Genomic DNA, 16,983 nt, shown 5'->3' with positions numbered 1-16,983 from the left:
CATTTGAGGAAATAAGTTCTAGCACATTGGTAACTATTAAAAAGGATGCTTTTAAAACAAATAGGAAAGGAAAAAACAGAAAAAAGACAGAAAATAAATAGGAGGTTCTTCACTATTTAGTAAGATAGCCAAATCCTAGCACTAATTATTTCCTGTTTATATCTAGACAAATAAGTCCAAATATCATGTGCCCACTGGGAAGGAACAGCTAGTCACTTAACAGGCTCTTCTTACACCAAGCATTGCCATGACAGACCTGAGGACTCTGACTCAAAGTCTTCCACACCAGGAAGGCAAGGGATTGTCTCAGTATGTAATGACCATATGTCCACAGGCCATGTGCTGGTGTAGGTTTATGGTCTGAGAGGGCTTAAGGCTGGAGAACAGGTTCTTTACGTGCTGTTTTATTGGAAAACACGAAGATTTCCTAACTAGAATAGAAGAACTCAATTAAGATGAAAACAAAACATTCTGAAGAGACATACATAAAGCAGCTATAAGAGCAGGGACGTATGATAGAAAGGAAATAAGGAAGAAAATCTGTCAGTGACACAAACTCTGTAAAAGGAGATTTCAAAAGGAGATGGATCTGGAAAGAACTACCTAGAGAAGCAGCATACACCATCTCATACAGAGAAGCCACAGATTCTAGCCAATGAAAAGAAAACCACACTGTTCACACTCCTCCCATTTCTAACTCTTCTTTTTGTTTTCTAGAGGAAGCTGGCCTTATGCTTTTCTAAGGCTGCCTCCAAAACTTTTCAATTCCTAAACCCTCTTTGTCCCGTATCCTCAACTCCAACTCCAACTTTTCTTCCCATTTGTCCACAAAGGTGTTCAGACTATTCTTTTCCAAAAACCCTTCCTTTAACCCAGTGTCTCTTTTAAGTTACTCTGTCCTCCCTTTACCACCACACTCATTATAAGAGTACACCTTACTCAGTGTTTTCACTTTCTCACCTTCTATTCAACCAAATTTTAAACCAAGGTAATTTTAAACCTAGCTATCATTGTAGGCTCCACTATAGCCACTAATTCTCACCATCAACTTATCCCCTTAATATGTCATTCTGCTCTTGCTGTTTTCCCTGTCCCAAAATCCCCCTCTATGAGGCAAGCTTTCATGTATCTTTTTTTTTTTTTTTTTTAACCATAGGGTCTCACTCTGTTGCCTGGTTCACTGCAGCCTTGACCTCCCTGGGCTCAGGTGACCTTCCCACCTCAGCCTCCCTAGTGGCTGGGACTACAAGCGCACGCCACCATGCCCAGCTAATTTTTAAAAAATTTTTATTTATTTATTTATTTTTGTAGAGATGAGGTTTTGCCATGTTTCTCAGGCTGGTCTTGAACTCCTGGGCTCAAGTGATCCACCCACCTCGGCCTCCCAAAGTGCTGGGATTACAGAAAGGAGCCACCAGCCTGTCATGCATCTTTTAAGACATAACCTAATACATAATGTCCTATGAAGAACTTTCCTGACTCCTCCCAGCAGAAACAATAGCTCTCTTCCCACTTTGGATTCCAGTAGTACTTCATATATATTTCTACCATTCATTTACTTATGGATTCACTGATGACCTATTTTGTGCACTAAAAATAAGGTATCACAACTAAACAAGAGTGTTATCATATAATTTTCAAGAGCAAGATTAAAAAACAAGACTAAAGTCTGTTATTATTTGAGACTGAAACAAAATCCTCCAAAAATTGCTGCATTCATGATTAGCTATCAATAGTATTACAGTGATAAAATGTCTGAAACAGTGCTTAACTTTACAGAAAGTGAATATACATCTTACATAGTGAAATTTTATTTAGACTGCTTTTGATATTTGAAACCACTGATAGCATTTTTTTAACCACTCTGGTTGTAGTACTTATTTTTGTTGGACTTCGTGGAAGGCTCAGGCTTAACAAATATAGAAAGTCCAGTGCCTTATGCATGATCTTTTGATGAATATATTTTCCTCAGAATCTAGTGTTACTGTTTTTTTTCCAACTAGCGTAATAAATGCACACTGTAGAACAAAGCAAAACAAAAATACCTAACAGAGTACAAAAGTATAAAGGAAGAAAATCAGTTATTGTTAATTTCTCTCACTCAGAGATGACTGGTTTAGCAGAAAAATAAGAAGAGGCCAGGAATGCCAAGCTAAGAAGGGTACATTAAAGTTGGTAAGCAGAGACACTAAGGATGTAAATTTGAAAGGCTATAGCAATTTACAAGAAGGGAAAAAAGAATGGCTGTGACATTTTACAAAAGCCACATAGTAATATCTATTAAATACTTTTTGACCCAGTAACTTCACTTTTTAAAAATCTAGCCCACAAAACAAGTAGCAGGATGTATGGATTCATGCTTAAGGAAGTTTTCTGCTGTCTTGTTTGCAGTGGCCCAAACTAGACACAACCTAAATGATCTCTGTTGGCAGGAATAGCTGAAGAATATAGAAAAAAAACACACCACAATGTACCTAGCTATTAAAAAATGAGTTAGATTTAACTGTAATGTCCTTAAGACAAAAAAAGTAAGCTACGGAGTAATGTGTATAATCCAATCCCATTTTCAAAACAAATATAAAAAAACAAAAAATCTGAAAGAGACAGAGATGACAGCTAGCATCTAAAGAGGGTGAAAATGGTAGTACTATTCATAGAAGACATCAGTAGGGGGCAATATCTAGGAAAAATGAAAAGTTTGATTTTAGACCCATTACATTTTAAGATAGGTCATCTGTAGTTCACGTGCTGGCAAATTATGGCCCGTGGGCCTAATCATCTGGTTTTTTTGTCCAGCATTTGAGCCAAGAATAGTCTTTACATTTTAAAAAAATGATTGAAAAATATTAAAAGTATTTTGGGATATGAAAATTATACAAAATCAAATTTCAGTGTTTACAAGTGTTTTACTGGAACACAGCCACACATCTGTTTATACACTGTCTATAGCTACCTTTGCACTATACCACAGAGGTGAGTAGTTGCAATAAGAAATGTGGCCTGTAAGCCTAAAAAGTTTGCTGCCTGGTTCCTTCCTGAAAATGTTTGGATTTACCTGACTGGCAAATGGAAATTATTTCTAAAGTTCAGATATAACTTTAACAGAAAATTGAAGCTATGTTAGCAGAATATTTAGAGAAGCAGGTTGAAATAAAATCTTGGGAAAATGCCTACATTTAGGAAATAGGAGATTTAGAGAACTGCCATTAAAAAAGAGCAAGTGACCAGGATGGTGGTGATACATGCCTGTTATCCCAGCATTTTGGGAGGCTGAGGAAGGAGGATGACTTGAGGCCAAGAGTTTGAGACCAGCCTGGGCAATACAGTGAGACCCTATCTTTACAAAAAAAAGATTGTTTTAAATTAGCTGGGAATGGTAGTATAAGCCTGTAGTCCCAGCTACTCAGGAGACTAAGGCAGGAGAATTGCTTGAGCACAGGAGGTCAACCCTGCAGTAAGCTATGATCACGCCACTACTACAGCCTGAGCGACAGAGTGAAACTCTCTCTAAAAACAAAAATTTAAAACAACAAGAGAATGTACTATGACATAGGATCATGGAATTCAAGAAAACACTGAGTTCAAGAAACAGGCTGTGGTGAGCACTATTTAAAAGCCTAAGTTAAAAAAGGGAAAATGACGTGGAAAGGGAAATGGTAGAATGGTTACAGCAAATGGCAGTGGGAAAATGAAGCAACATATTATTCTCTTTTTTCAAGAACATTGGTACGGGTGACAAGAACTTCCCAAAGGCATGAAAAGGGATGAAATTAAGGGTACGGAGAGAGGATTTAGTTCTGAAGTGTTCTAGAAATTAAGCTTAATAAGGTATATCACCTTACCCAATATATTCATCTTTGTTCTCCTCAGTCACCAGAATGTTGGAACCTCCCAACTTCAGGTCATGTGAAGTAACTTTTCCCAAAATCTCCATGTCAACAGAAAAGTACATTTCTAAGCCACATTCTTCAATGTTGTTATCTCTGGGTGCAATAAATATATATACACTAATTAACAAAATGAAACAAAATGAGTTTCAAAAAGATGACTTATTGCAAAACAAAATCTTCAAACCTTATCCAGATAAGGGAGTTATAAAATTCAGTATCAATAGATTCCAAATCCTTAATAGTAAGTTTTTTACTTAACATACGCTTGTAGAATGGTAAAGAGAAACCAGTATCGATAAACTTTCCATGAAATAGTGCCTGCAAAGAAAAATGAAAAACCTTATTTAAAATTTGCAAAATAACAATTTCTTAGAGAACAATGATAAAAGAGAAATCATGAGACTTTACAAGTAAACAAAGCATTCAGTAAGTGAATGGCATAAATCATGAAAACTAAAATGTTATATAAAATGCTAGGTATGAAAAACAAAGTTAAAACAATCTATTTTATAACACATAGCTATATAACATATATCAAAAACTGTATAGGATGATAAAAGACTTCTATTACCATACTCTGCCTCAATCTTCCTAAATGTTTTATAAATGGAATTAACCTAACTGGATAAGGAAACATAAAAGGGCCCTGTGCACCTGAAAAGGCAGCTCTCCTGTTCCTTTCTTACTCTCACCATTGCCCGTGAAGCTTTTAAGACTAACCCCATCGTGCCTTCGCTCCTATTCACAATAGCCAACACAGGAAGCCCCAGACTCCCAGCAATTTTGGGGAACTAAAAAAATCCACTGAAGCTATTAATACTACCTTAGCCCCTCATGAAGTTATGTCTTCCCTTACTCAGTTTAGATTCCATAGTCAATCATTAAAATAACTACCTTCAAGGTGGGGCGCAGTGGCTCACACTTGTAATCCCAGCACTTTGGGAGGCTGAGGCGGGTGGATCATGAGGTCAGGAGATCAAGACCATCCTGGCTAACACAGTGAAACCCCGTCCTTACTAAAAATACAAAAAATTAGCTGGGCATGGTGGCACGCACCTGTAGTACCAGCTATTCAGGAGGAAGAGGCAGGAGAATTGCTTGAACCTGGGAGGTGGAGGTTGCAGTGAGCCAAGATCGTGCCACTGCACTCCAGCCTGGGTGACAGAAGGAGACTCTGTCTCAAAAAATAAAAAAAATAACTCCCTTCAAACCCTACCTTTGCCAGTGCATTTCTAGCAAAATCCCAAGCCTAGCTAAATTCAACTCTCAGGTTACTCAATGCCTGTAGCTAGGCAATGGAACATGCTAGAAATGCATAAACAACCAAGCTGACCGCTCCATGACCGACAGTCATATTTTGTCACTGGTCTGTTTCCTGGTAATCACATTTCCCTACTGCATTCACTCTCCCACTTTCCTGGATGACTATTTCATTCCTACTCTTCTTTCCTCAAATACTTACTTCTCCCCACTCCTTATTCTGAGTTGATGATCTTACTTCTTATTTCACAGAGGAAATAGAAGTAACCAGAAGAAAACTTTAGTGTGTTCTACTATATCTGCTCACTACTATCATCTGAATCCATATAATCTTATTATAGATAATCTTTCTATCACTTGGTGTGTTTGCTAAATAAATCTCTTCCTTTCTCCAACTCAAGCCCATTGCTCTCATATTCCTTATATTCTGACTTTATCAAATTCTTTATCCTCTAACTTGGTAGTATAGTTTAGACGTCTGTCTCCTCCAAATCTCATGTTGAAATGTGATCCTCCAGCTGGCTTCTTCATACAGAAGAATGAAACTAGAGTGCTACCTCTCATCATACACAAAAATTAACTCAAGATGGATTAAATACTTAAATGTAAGACCTAAAACTATTAAAATCCTAGGAGAAAACCTAGGAAATGCCCTCTTGGTATCAGCCTTGACAAAAAAATTTCTGGCTAAGTCCTCAAAAGAATTGCAACAAAAACAAAAATTGATAAGTAGGACCTAATTAAACTAAAGAGCTTCTGCACAGCAAGAGAGGGAGTAAACTAACCTACAGAATGGGAGAAAATATTCACAAACCATGGATCCAACAAAGGTCTAATATCCAGAATTCATAAGGAACGTAAGCAAATCAAGAAAAAAAAATCCCATTAAAAAATAGCCAAGCATAAACAGACACTTCTCAAAAGAAGATATATAAGCAGCTGCTGGGCGCGGTGGCTCATGCCTGTAATCCCAGCACTTGGGGAGGCCGAGGTGGGCGGATCACCTGAGGTTAGGAGTTTGAGACCAGCCCAACCAACATGGCGAAACCCCATCTCTATTAAAAATACAAAAATTAGCTGAGTGTGGTGGTGCATGCCTGTGGTCCCAGCTACTCAGGAGGCTGAGGCAAGAGAATTGCTTGAACCCAGGAGGCAGAGTTTGCAGTGAGCTGAGATCATGCCACTGCACTCCAGCCTGGGTGACAGAGCAAGACTCTTGCCTCAAAAAAAAAAAAAAAAAAAAGACAAGACAAGACAAGACATATAAGCAGCCAACAAAATGTATGAAAAAATGCTCAACATCACTAATCATCAGAGAAATGCAAATCAAAACCACAATGAGACACCATCTCATACCAGTCAGAATGGCTTTTGTTAAAACGTTACAAAATAACAGATGTTGGCAAGGCTGCAGAAAAAAAAGAGACATATACTTTGTTCAGAATGTAAATTAGTTCAGCCACTTTGAAAAGCAGGTTGGAAATTTCTCAATGAACTAAGAGTTGAACCACCATGAGAATCAGCAATCCCATTACTGGGTATAGATATCCAGAGGAACATAAATTGTGCTACCAAAGGACACATGCACTGTATGTTCCCCACAGCGCTACTCACAATAGGAAATACCTAGAATAAATCCAGGTGCCCATCAATGGTGGACTGTAAGAGCCATGGAATACTATTCAGCCATAAAAAGAATGAAATCATATCTTTTGCAACAACACAGATGCAGATGGAGGCCATTTTCCCAAGCCAACTACCAAATACTGCATGTTCTTACATACAGGTTGGGAGCTCAGCATTGGGCACACACGGACATAAATAGATGGGAAAAATAGACATCTGGGGACTACTATGGGAGGGAGAGAGGGATGAAGGCAAGGGTTGAAAAACCACCTATTGGGTACTATGTTCACTACCTGAGCATGATGGGTTCAATCATACCTCAAACCTCAGCATCACACAATATACTTTTTTAACAAACCTGCACATGTACCCCTGATTCTAAAATTAAACCAGAAAAACAAAGAATTTTGACCTGCAACTAATAGACTAATGCCCTGGTGAGTTCTCACTCTATTAGTTCCCTACAGAGCTGGTTTTAAAAAGAGTGTGGCACTTCCTCCCCACCCTTGCTTCCTCTCTCATCATGTGACTTTCATACACGCTGCTTCCCCTTCCGCCATGAGTGGAAGCAGCCTGAGGCCCTCACCAGAAGACGATGCTGGCACCGTGCTTCTTGTACAGCCTGCACAGTCAAACAAACCCCTTTTCTTTATAAATTATCCAGCCTCTGGTATTCCCTTATAGCAACACAAAACAGACTAAGATACTTAGTCATCACTATCAGCAATACAAATGTTTTATTCTCCTCCCATTCTTGACTCCATAAGCATTTATAGTTAGTGACCAATTCTCTATGATTCCTTGTTTATATTTGCTGTATCTACTCTCCCTCCATTCTCTCTTGATTTTACTCCCATCAGTCTTTCCACCCTACCACTCACGAATAACTTTCACCTTTGCAGATACAATGGTCAAATCCCAGGCTTCACCTTGCTCAGTCTATCAGTAACATATGACAGGGTTGATGATGTCTTCCTTCTTGAAACACACTTTCTTCTTCCCTTGTCCTCTGGGGACCACTCCTATTTGATTCTACTACCTCAGATCTTTTGTTGGTTACTTATCTCCCTGACTTATAATTGTCCTTGAACAACTTCTTCATCCATACTCACTCTATAAACAATCATATTGCTTTTTAATACTCTCTATATGCCAAGAATTCCCAAATGCCTGTCTCCAAACTAAATATCCTTTCATTGCCAGACTTACACCTCCAACCATCTCTTTTACGTCTCCATTTGGATGTCTACTTCAAACTTAACAAGCCAAACCTAAATATTCTGGATTTCTCCCACCCCCAAAATTTGCAACCAGACAAGCTGGCCATAAATATTGTTGCCATACTTGACTCTCTCTCACACCCTGCATCTAATCTGTCAGAAAACTGTTAGTTCTAACTTCACAATATACCCAGAATCCAAATCACTTCTCACTTCCTCCACTGCTAGAAGACACAAGTCCAAGCCACTATTATCTTTCACCTGGATTGTTACAAATGATTTTCCTGCTTCTATCCATGTTCTTCTATGCCCCCAATTATAGTCTGTCTTCTACATACTCGTAAAGCAAGCTTAATAAAATTTAAGTCAGATCACGTTAGTTAGATCAGGTCACTCATTGCCGTACTCAACTCTTATGTGAATTTCCTAAAGGTCCCACACAGCATCTCTCAATCTCATCTCCTATTACATTCTCTCTCATATCCTCTGCTGCAACTATACTGGTCTCTTTCTCAATCAAGAATGCACTCCCACATTAGAGCCTTTGTCTTGCTGTTCCCTGTGCCTAGAATAGTCTTCAAGATATCTGCATGATTCAGTCCCTAGCTTTCTTCAATTTCTGTTCATGTGTCATCCACCAGTGAGGCTTCCTCTAAACATACCATATAAAAAAAGCAATACACTCTTTCCTTCAGAATATATCTATTGATTATTCGTTTCTATCTAATGGAATTTAGGTCCCTGAGAGCAGGGACTGTGTATTCTTTTCATCTCTGGAGCCTAAAACAGTGCTTGGCATTACAGTAGGTTGTCAATAAATTTTTGCTGAATGAATTAATAGATAATAAAGTGCAAATAAACAGGTAAATAAATAAATACAAACACTTCCCAAAAGACAATAGTTCCGTAAGGGCTTCTGCAAAGCTCTAAAAATTCCAAAAACAATCAAATACAATTATTAGATAGCTCAGATTTTCCTTTTATTGAAAAGTAGGCTGGGAGTGGTGGCTCACATTTGTAATCCGAGCACTGTGGGAGGCCAAGACAGGCGGATCACTTCAGCCCAGGAGTTTGAGACCAGCCTGGGCAACATGATGAAACCCCATCTCAACTAAAAATACAAAAAAATTAGCTGGCATGGTGGTACGAGCCTGTAGTCTCAGCTACTTGGGAGGCTGATGTGGGAGGATCGTTTGAGTCTGCAAGGTGGAGGTTGCAGTAAGCTGAGATCACGCCACTGCACTCCAGCCTGGGCAACAGAGTGTGATCCTGTCTCAAAAGAATTAAAATTTTTTCTATTAAAAATAAACAAATAAAAGTAGTCATACTATAAATGGGTTTTAATTTTAAAAATGAAAGGAGTTTTTTTTTTTTTTAATTATACTTTGGGTTTTAGGGTACATGTGCACAATGTGCAGGTTTGTTACATATGTATCCATGTGCCATGTTGATTTCCTGCACCCATTAACTCGTCATTTAGCATTAGGTATATCTCCTAATGCTGTCCCTCCCCCCTCTCCCCACCCCACAACAGTCCCCGGAGTGTGATGTTCCCCTAAAAATGAAAGGACTTTTAAGGACTAAGTGGCTGTATAAACATAATCTTCATATTCACAATCTTGATTTTATACAGGTACTCAAAAAATATATTTTTACACTCTCCAGGGAAACTTTCTTGGTAAATTTGTGAATAGCAAATATAATGCTTATCCTTTTTTTTTAAAGCCTTCTCTAATACATTTGTAACAAATTTAAATAAACAAAAATAATAAAGTCAGGAACTCACCATGGCAATAAAACGACCAATGAAACAGAAGTATGAAAGATGGTCTGGATTAATGGTTGATGCTGGATTTATCTGCAGACAATAGTTGTTCTTGCCCGCATACTCAAATAAGCAATACATTGGGTTCAAAACTTCATGTGAAAGCAAGAAAAACCATTCTCTATAAGAAAATAAGTCAAGGTTATTTTTTAGCATTAATATGTGAATTTAAAAACAGATCTTAAATATACTCATATACACCTCATACCTCTGCTCAATAGTCTTTAAGAACTCCACTGCCCAATTCTTTGGCCCTCCATCCAAGTTCTTCTATGATCTGGCTCTCCATTTAAGTTACCTGCTAGTTTCTATGTGGCCAAACAACAAATTCACTGATCCTCATATTAGATATAACATGCTCATTTGTATGCCACACTTTTGCTTGGATATGTCTCTTCAACTTCAATTCAGCTTAAATCCCACTTCAATAATTTTTTGAGGCAATTTCCAGTGTATTTGTATTAATATCAGTCACTGAATACTCTGTTCTAACAATCTCACAATATTAATTCATTTTTATGCACATGACTTGCCCCATCCATCAGACTGTAAGTTTCTCAAAGGCAAAAGCCATGTATTTTTTTGTATTCTTAACTCTTACAAGCACTCTAGGATGTATATACAATAGATTTTAATGTACATTTGCAGGTGATACCGAGATACACAGCACTGCTGCTATTTAACAGTTTTAACTTTATTGTCATTGCATTAAAAATGAAACTAAAATTTAAAAGGTTAAATCTTTAAATGTGATAAGCAATCTCTAACCTTTTACCACCCATTTTAAAGTCCAATATGCGAAATCCAACTAGATAAAGGTATTACAAGATAAACCCAATCTCTAAAAGGTTCTTTTCAACAGCAGTTTCTTCTAAAGAAGGGTTCCAACTCAAATGCTTACAGTTATCTGTAAGTACAAGGGGATTCCTTCTCTATTCTCTAGATGGGGCTCACATTCTCTGCTTAGCCACAATCCTCCATTCCTTATATACTTGCTAAATTATTGGTTTTAAGGAAGAAAAATTTCTAGGCATATTATCGTAGTCCTCAGGTAACTGGGCAGTGGTGGACACTGTAGTGAAACAGAGTATATGCTAATCTACAGGGGAAACAGCAACTCTGATTCAGCCCACTGATGCCAGGTGAGAAGGCAGGATTGTGGGTCGAGTGTTTTAAAGAGAAGTCAGAAATCTTCATTCTTAAGCATAATCTAATGATTTTCAAATGTCATAAAATAATTTAAAAACCATAAAATCACAATGAGGGCCACCTCTATGTAGGCTAGATCTGGCCTGGCAGCCTGTTAATAAATGCTTTCCTAAAGCTTATAAAACACAATCGCTGATACTGCCTGAAGGGTAGAGAAGGGAGTCCTCAACAAAATCAACTAGAAATAGTAAACACCAATTATTAAAACTAAGTCCAGTTGTAACATAGTAGTAGTTGAACCAAGTGACTTCCCTCTATAATGAGGCTGAAGTAAGACATGCCCCAGGTAAGAGGACGGAGCAGGTCTAGTGAGAGTGTGTTTAGACACATATATAAAAACTAGGAATAAACCCTCCAGATGCTTCAGATAATTTCTAGCAAAAAACAGCCCAGAGAAAACTGAATTAATTCAAAAGAAGAATGGCTAAAACATGGCATCTAACCTTTCCCCTGATGCTAGCAGAAAAGGAAAAAAAATTCCTAACTAGCAAGAGGCAGAAGAATTAACTTTCAACATATTCTTCTCAATACTGTCAAATAAACTGAAGAGACACAAGAGGTTGAAAAAATTATGAGACAAGAGATGAGCTAGCAGAGCCTAAAGAAGAAAATGAAGAAAACAGTAATACCACTAATGAAGAAAAATCACATTAGAAGCAGCAAAACGTAGGGCAGTACTGCAAACAGTGACATGAGGATAGGCTTGAGAAAAATCAAAATAAAATGGAAAAGCACAAAGATAAAAATGATCAGAGAAAAGATGACAGACATGTAAGACTGACAAAGGAGATTCCACATACCCATGACTGATGTTCCTGAAGAAAAATGGAACAAATGGAACAGAAAAAATATTCAAAGACATAATAGAAGAAAACTTCCCTGACATTAAGGAAGATCTTAATATATTCTAAAAAACGATACAAAACAATCAACAGTGAAATTATTGAACTTCAGGAAAAAGGACTGTGTGGGCACCCACAGGAAAAATAAGGTACCTACAAGGGGCTGGCCTCACACTTCACAGTACTAATATTCAATGCTAGAAAACAGTAAAGCAATGTCTGAGTATTGGAAAAACAAGTGTGTGAGAAATTTATATCTAGTGAAATAGTTGTTTATATGTAAAAGCAACAGAGAACATTATGCAAAGACTGTAGGAATATATCAATCCTGTAAATTCTTTAATAAAACATTTCATGAATCTAGCCCACCAATACATGAATTAAATAAAAAATTTAGGAATAAAAAATAATGTTATGGAGGAACTAGCTATATTCATTAAAACCATCAAAATATAAAACTTAGACCCAAATAGTTGAGGCAAATAAGGGCTCAGACAAGAATGTAAATGTTAATAAACACACACTGTAAAAATACCATATTTCCTCATTTCTAAGATACCTTTCTTATGTCTGAACATTTCTGAAATTGAGATAAACTCACAATAGATGCAATATGAACATTTATTATGATAGGCAGTGTTTCGTTTCTGGAAAAGTTTAATGATGTTGTAAACGAGGAAATATGCTAATATAAACAAAACTCTGATAATTCCACATATATTATCACGTATCTATTCCCACCAGTGGTACTTGGTTCTGTATCTCTTTTTGCCAGTTGTGTTAAAACTGATTTTGTAATTCTGTACACCTCTGAAATGAGTTCAAAAAAGGAGTTGTTTCTATGAAAAGCAAGTTTGAATACTTTAGAAAGATTTAATCAAAATGTTTTGCTAAACAATAAATTGTTGCCAAATTAGGCTGGGCAGAACAAATAAGGGACAAAATTTAAAAATAAAAGGATTTTCTACCCATATTGCTTCACAAGTGTCTAGTGTTAACAATATATTTAGTGAATGTAGAAAACTTTATTCCCAAAAGAGACTCAGATTGGACTAAAAACATAAACATAAAACCAACATATGATGTTACAATAGCAAAAAATAAGAATGTATGCATGCTAATCCATTAATTATGATATTTCCATACAACAGAATATTGTACAGCCATTTTAAAAAAGAAAATATTCAGACTGAGTGCTGTGCCTCACACCTGAAATCTCAGTACTTTGGGAGACCAAGGTAGGGGGAATCTCTTGAGCCCAGGAGTTCAAGATCAGCCTGGGCAAAACTGTGAGACCCTCATTTCTACAAAAAGCTTTAAAAACTTTTTTTTTTTTTTTTTTGAGACAGCGTCTCGCTCTGTCACCCAGGCTGGAGTGCAGTGGCGTGATCTTGGCTCTCTGCAAGCTCCGCCTCCTGGGTTCACGCCATTCTCCTGCCTTAGCCTCCCGAGTAGCTGGAACTACAGGCGCCCACCACCACGCCCGGCTAATTTTTTGTATTTTTAGTAGAGACGGGGTTTCACTGTGTTAGCCAGGATGGTCTCGATCTCCTGACCTCATGATCTGCCCACTTGGCCTCCCAAAGTGCTGGGATTACAGGCGTGAGCCACCATGTCCAGCCTTTAAAAACTTTTTAAAAAACAAGAAGGAGAAAAAAGAAATAAACAAATTCACTCACTCACTGTATATATGCTAACATAGAAAGATGTCCACACTATATAAAAAACAAAATCAGATCCTACATTGTGTACATTGTATGATTAATTCTGTTAAAAAAAAGCAGCAAACATATACTATATTACACATATATATGAATTTACATATATGTAAAGAAGATGTATAGAAAGATAACCAAGAGTAGTAATAATAATAATGGTTACCTTGTGTATTTTTGAGAAAAATTCTGGATTGTTAATTCAAAAATTTAATACAATATATTCACATATGTTTTCAAGAATACTTTCCCTGCATACAATGAGATATACTTATTTCAAGGCAGATATGTGTGTTTTTATTTTACCTCGCTAGGCCACCATAATCAAGTCCTTCTTCTCCTCTAAATATTACATATAAGCGCCTCCTCAAGTCATAGGGTTTTAATGCCATAATCTAATTAAAAACAAAAACATGAATATTAAATACTCACATGCAGTACAAGTTCCTTTCAAAACAATTTAAATTGAATCTCTATTTTCAAAATAACACATTTCCTTATCTTATACCACGCTTTTAACTCAAGAGATGAATTGGTTTCTTTCACAAACTAGATGAAGACATACATATCAATCTGTCAAGCTTTTCCTGACTCACTTTCACATATAGTTGACCCATAAACAACATGAGTTTAAGTCAACATGGTGACTGCACAGGTCCACTTATACTTGAATTTCCTTCAGCCTCTGCCACCCGAGACAACAAGGCCAAGCCCTCTTCCTCCTCCTCAGCCTATTCAATGTGAAGACAATGAGAATGAAGACCTTTATGATGATCCACTTCTACTTAATGAATAGTATATGTATTTTATCTTCCTTATGATTTTCTTAAAAAAAATTGTCCTTTCTCTAGCTTACTTTATTATAAGAATACAGTATACAGGCCGGGTGCGGTGGCTCACGACTGTAATGCCAGCACTTTGGAAGGCCAAGGCAGGCGGATCACGAGGTCAGGAGATCGAGACCATTCTGGCTAACATGGTGAAACCCCGTCTCTACAAAAAATACAAAAAATTAGCCGGGCGTGGTGGTGGGCACCTGTAGTTCCAGCTACTCGGGAGGCTAAGGAAGGAGAATGGTGTGAACCCGGGAGGTGGAGCTTGCAGTGAGCCGAGATCGTGCCACTGCACTCCAGCCTGGGCCACAGAGCGAGACTCCATCTCAAAAAAAAGAATACAGTATATAATACATATATTATACAAAATATGTGTTAATTGACTCTTTATGTTATTGGTAAGGCTTCCAGTCAATGGTAGGTATTAGTAGTTCAGTTTTGGAGTAGTCAAAAGTTATACATGGCTTTTCAACTGTGCAAGGGGTCAGCACCCCTAGCCCCTGTGTTGTTTAAGGGTCAACTATACTCTTTCCCCCTTGTAGTATTAAATGATAGTTCTACTTTGGGTTAATGACAAGAGAGGAAGAGTTTGACACAAAAGGCTTTTAAGATTAAAAATATTATCTCCCCTGCTGGTTTCCCCAAACTGTACCAAAATCTTCCAACAGGTAAATTTTTCTGACTAGCAGTACTTCGAGGCAAAAGACTTTGTTCTGCATCCTGCTTATACCACACATTCCATTTCTCAGTAGTAAAGGAACTCAGCTATAATGAGCAATTATTTACACAATAATGAATTTATTCACAGGCTGGTATAATTTAAAAACAATACCTATACCAAATTTTCATAATCTTTAATAGCTTACATCAAGGTTACTAGTAAGTAGGCTTTACTTTGGAGAGAAATAAATTACATTCCACACATATGTCAGGACCAGAGCCAAGACTAGCAGGTCTGGGTTGGAGCACAGCTCACCAGCATGCCTCCTTTGGGGCAGTTGTGGGCTCAGTGCTATAGATCAAATAGACCATGATTCTTCCCAAGACAGGGTAAAAAGCAAAATAAAGTCTACCATGAATTCAGATGTACATTTACTAAAATCAGTCCAGAGTTTAGAACAAGTTGACCTATTTACACTTAGTTTCCTAAGAATTTATTAACTCAAAAGAAAAAATCAACTTGATAATAGTGTAAGTATCATGCCCAAAGTCCAATCGTAAAATTAAGCTATGGTTTGAAATTCTCTTGGGGCTCAGAGTATCATTACTCCATTTTGGCTTGTACAAAGTATAAATAAAAGTCCCTGTATGCCTGAGTAAACAGCATAATTTGGTTCATCATTGTAATACTAGTGGGGGAATAAGACGTCTCATTATGAAAAATTCTCCACTTCATTGGGAAAAAACTGACAATACAGTATTTGGATTATTTATCCTTAAATATTCTGCAGATGACTCAGGAAAGGAAGAAACACTGCATTCATTTATTTGCTCATCAAATATTTACTGAATACCCTCTATGTGCAAAGGCACTATTCTAGGGACTAGGCAGAACAGCAGTAAACCAACAGTCCCTGCTCTCATGGAGCTCACATTCTAGTAAGGAAGACAAAATACACTATGTTGGGTGGTTATGAAAAAGAATAAAGCACAATAAATGGCTGGAATGTGACTGTGAGGGAGAAGAGCAGGACTGCCATCTTAAAATAGTAAGCTCAGAGAAGGTCTCTCTGAGATCACATTTAAACAGAAACATAAAGGTGAGAATAAACAGTTATTAAAGGAATTATCAAATGGAATACAGTATCTACCAATTTAATTTTAATTTGATAGCATTATCAAAACTTTGAGGTAATAAACTCTTAGCCAAGTATGGTGTCAAAACAAGAATCAACTTGTTCCAAAAGCTGTTTAAGCTTTATTTTAGTAAATACACATCTAAATTCATGATATGTCTCTCAGTTTCAGTACCTTTACCTGTAACATGGAGATACAATAAGAGCCATCTCAAAGGGATGCTGTGAGAATGAATGAAATAAAATGAGAAATGCAAGATGCCGGTGTTTTGCAAATGATAATCACTCAGTATATGGGAGGGTTTAGGATAACTATGATTAAAATGGGCACTCAGGCCAGATGCAGTGGCTCAAGCCTGTAATCCCAGCATTTTACGAGGCCGAGGTGGGTGGATCGTTTGAGCCCAGAGTTCAAGACCAACGTGGGCAACATGGCGAAATTCCATCTCTATTTAAAAAAAACAAAACAAAACAAAACAAAACAAAGAGACTCAACAAGTGGCAGTGGCAGTCATTATTATTATAGCTGTGTTCTGGGTGGTTTAAAAATCTCTAAAACCCTGATTTTCTTTGGATGCACAGAATACAATGAGACAAATAGTGTTTTATTCTGCTAAAATCCTCCTTACCTGTTGGAAGGAATCTTCAAACAATGTCTGCCGGGACACATTGATCTTTACGTGACTGGGTAGTGCATTAGACTAAAAACAAAAATAATATCATAATATTATCTGAGTTATAGTATATGTATTGTATAAACAGAAGAC

The 16,983-nt window shown here is 37.2% G+C and overlaps 1 protein-coding gene across 5 annotated transcripts in view; it reads right to left on the bottom strand.

Moving 5' to 3' along the window:
* Positions 1 to 16,983, bottom strand: part of WWP1 (WW domain containing E3 ubiquitin protein ligase 1) — a 123,668-nt gene that overhangs the window by 17,238 nt on the left and 89,447 nt on the right. For all 5 annotated transcript variants that reach the window (XM_032759972.2, XM_032759975.2, XM_032759974.2 and 2 more), the window contains 5 exons: positions 16,846 to 16,917; positions 13,894 to 13,982; positions 9,783 to 9,942; positions 4,075 to 4,208; positions 3,843 to 3,983 (listed from right to left, as the gene is read on the bottom strand). In XM_032759972.2, coding sequence (XP_032615863.1) covers positions 3,843 to 3,983; positions 4,075 to 4,208; positions 9,783 to 9,942; positions 13,894 to 13,982; positions 16,846 to 16,917 — 596 coding nt within the window. The remainder of the gene's footprint in view (positions 1 to 3,842; positions 3,984 to 4,074; positions 4,209 to 9,782; positions 9,943 to 13,893; positions 13,983 to 16,845; positions 16,918 to 16,983) is intronic.

This window comes from Hylobates moloch, unplaced genomic scaffold (assembly GCF_009828535.3).
Source record: "Hylobates moloch isolate HMO894 unplaced genomic scaffold, HMol_V3 SCAFFOLD_9, whole genome shotgun sequence".
In the NCBI taxonomy this organism is placed as follows: domain Eukaryota; kingdom Metazoa; phylum Chordata; class Mammalia; order Primates; family Hylobatidae; genus Hylobates; species Hylobates moloch.
Note: the sequence above shows the minus strand (reverse complement) of the source record. Positions and strands in the feature narration are given on the sequence as shown.